The sequence below is a fragment of the Lupinus angustifolius genome, chromosome LG13 (assembly GCF_001865875.1).
Source record: "Lupinus angustifolius cultivar Tanjil chromosome LG13, LupAngTanjil_v1.0, whole genome shotgun sequence".
Lineage (NCBI taxonomy): Eukaryota > Viridiplantae > Streptophyta > Magnoliopsida > Fabales > Fabaceae > Lupinus > Lupinus angustifolius.
The window spans coordinates 4,731,769-4,734,466 of NC_032021.1; the positions used below are offsets into that span (position 1 = coordinate 4,731,769).

The 2,698-nt window shown below is 36.7% G+C and overlaps 1 protein-coding gene across 1 annotated transcript; it reads right to left on the bottom strand.

Moving 5' to 3' along the window:
- Nucleotides 1,063-1,695, bottom strand: LOC109363526. Its single transcript, XM_019609791.1, has one exon. The coding sequence runs from the start codon at nucleotides 1,693-1,695 to the stop codon at nucleotides 1,063-1,065; it is 633 nt and encodes a 210-aa protein (XP_019465336.1).

A 2,698-nucleotide genomic window follows, 5' to 3' on the forward strand; every position in this document is an offset into this window, starting at 1 on the left:
TGGTGTCTTCTTGCCTAGTCTTTTTGTTGGACATCTATTGATGATGTATACTGCAGTTGATGCAGCTTCTCCCCAGAATTTCTTTGGCAAATTCTTGGTTCTCAACAAGCTTCTTGTCATATTCATTATGGTTATGTTTTCTCTTTCTGCAGCACCATTGTGTTGAGGTGTATATGGAGCTATAACTTCATGAACAATTCCTTCCTTGCTGCAGAAATCATCAAACTCAGAGGACTTGTACTCACCTCCACCATCTGATCTGAGTTGCTTGAGTTTGAAATCAATTTTCTTCTCAACTTGAGCCTTGTATTCTCTGAAGTTTTCAAACACTTCACTCTTCTTCTTTAGTAGATAAATCCAAACCTTTCTTGTAAAGCCATCAATAAAGGTTAGGAAGTATCTGTTTCCACCAATTGAGTCCACTTCAAATGGGACACACACATCACTATACACCAGCTCAAGAGGATTCTTTGTTCTTGGAGGAATTATTGGGTCAAATGTGCTTCTTGTTAACTTGCTGGCTAGGCAATCATCGCACAAAGTTTCTGGAGTTTTAATATAGGGCATCCCTGCAACAATTTCACCTTTACTTAGAAACTCTAAACTTTTGAAATTTAAATGTCCATACCTCAAATGCCACAACCAAGTATCTTGATCTATCTCTGCATTGAGACTTGTTTTCTCATCCATTTGAATCTTGATCTTGAATGTTCTGTTTGATGAGAGAGGTGCTTTCAAGACCTTTTGGTCTGTTTTGTCATACAAGATCAGTTCACCATCTTGCATGATCACCTTGTATCCCTTCTCCAAGAGCTGACCAAGACTCAATAGGTTGTTCTTCATTTTTGGTACATAGAGAACATTTGAAATTGATGCACTTTTTCCATCCAATCTTTGAATCAAGATTCTTCCAACTCCTTCTGCAGAAATGGCACTATGGTCTGCAAATTTCACCTTGCTCTTCATTGATTCATCAAGTTGTGCAAACCATTCTCTCCTACCAGTCATATGGTTTGAGCATCCAGTGTCAAGATACCAGAACTCATTGCAATCTCCACTTCCTTACTCATTTACAGTAGTAGCCATCAGCAAGCAATGTTCTTCATCATAACTGTTTATGCTTTCTTCTTTTGCAAGTCTTGCCTCTTCTTCTCTTGAATTTTTCCATTTGTTGGATTTACACTCTGATGCAAAGTGGCCATAGTTTCTACAATTGTAACATTGTAGCTTTTTCTTATCTACTTTCTTTCCGCCATCAGAGTTTCTGTGAGAATGTTTTCCTTGCTCAAGAGCACCATTTCTTGCACCCTTATGATCAAATTTTCTTGATGATTCTGATTCATTGGCTCTCCATCTACTGATCTGACATTTGTCTTTAGTTTTCTGATTCCATTTCTCAGAGTTCTTCTTGGTATGTCTTGACATCAAAGCTTGATCACTGCCTCTACTTGAACTCATTTCTTTCAGTCTCAATTCATGAGCCTGCAGTGAGGCCTGCAACTCCTCAATCTTTAATTCTTCTAGGTTCTTGGACTCCTCAATTGCAACTACTATATGATCATACTTGCAAGTGAGGGTCCTTAACACTTTTTCAACTATTGACTTCTCCTTCATTGCTTTGCCACATGACCTCATCTGGTTTGTAAGTGTTAGAATCTTGGTCATGTAGTCAGCAATTGAATCATTTTCTTCCATCTACAAGACTTCATATTCCCTTCGAAGATTCTGCAATTTCACCTTCTTGATTTTGTCAGCACCTTCATAGCTCTTCTCCAAGATCTCCCAAGCTTGTTTTGCAGTCTCAGCTCCATTTATTTTCTCATAATTTGCTGCATCAACACCTTGGTAAATCAGGAATAGAGCCTTGCAATCCTTCTTATTTGCTTCATTGTATATTGCTCTTTGAGCTTCAGCACCATCTCCAATCCCTTAATAGGCTTTCTGCACTATCTCAAGCACTTCTTGGAATCCAAATATAGCCTTCATATGGTTCCTCCATCTATCATAGTTCTTGCTATCTAAAATGGGAAGTGTCATGGAGAACCCGCTGTTGTTTGCCATCTTCAAACTCCTTCTTTTGCTTTTGTCCCTTCCTTCTTTTTGAGTGCACACACACACAGGTCTCTTCTTTGATTCACACAGAATCAACCTTCACCAATGCGCTCTTGACCACTGTTAGCTTTTGTTCTTGAATAATGCAGTATGCACACCAAGTGCATATGCTTCAATCAGCAAGAAAGAAAGAATAATGCAGAATGAAAAGAGAGAAGAATGAATGTTGGTTTAGAGAGGAGAAGAATATAGGATAATGATTCAATGAATATGCCTCAAATTGTATTGAAAGATCAATAGAATTCTTCTTACAAATACAATACACAAAGCTTACTATTTATAGCTATTCATCCTAACTAACTTGCAAACTAACTAGCTATATTAGGAAACTTAACTAATTACATCACAAAGCTGAATTATACTTCAATACTTATATACTTCTTTTACTTAGTTCATAAAAAAATATCCCTATAATATTACACAACTATAAAATTGATATTGATACAGATCAGTTTGGAACTTTGATGACAATTAAACAAACAAAATTTGTTCATCTATGAAACCGAACTATATTGTTAAATGTGACATGTGATTTTTTTTTCCTGACATTTGGGCGTATTAGAATTTACCATATAAAAGATCAAAT

What these genes read in the sequence shown, in the direction of transcription:
- LOC109363526 (XM_019609791.1), bottom strand. Translation starts at nt 1,695, where the DNA reads ATGGAAGAAAATGATTCAATTGCTGACTACATGACCAAGATTCTAACA.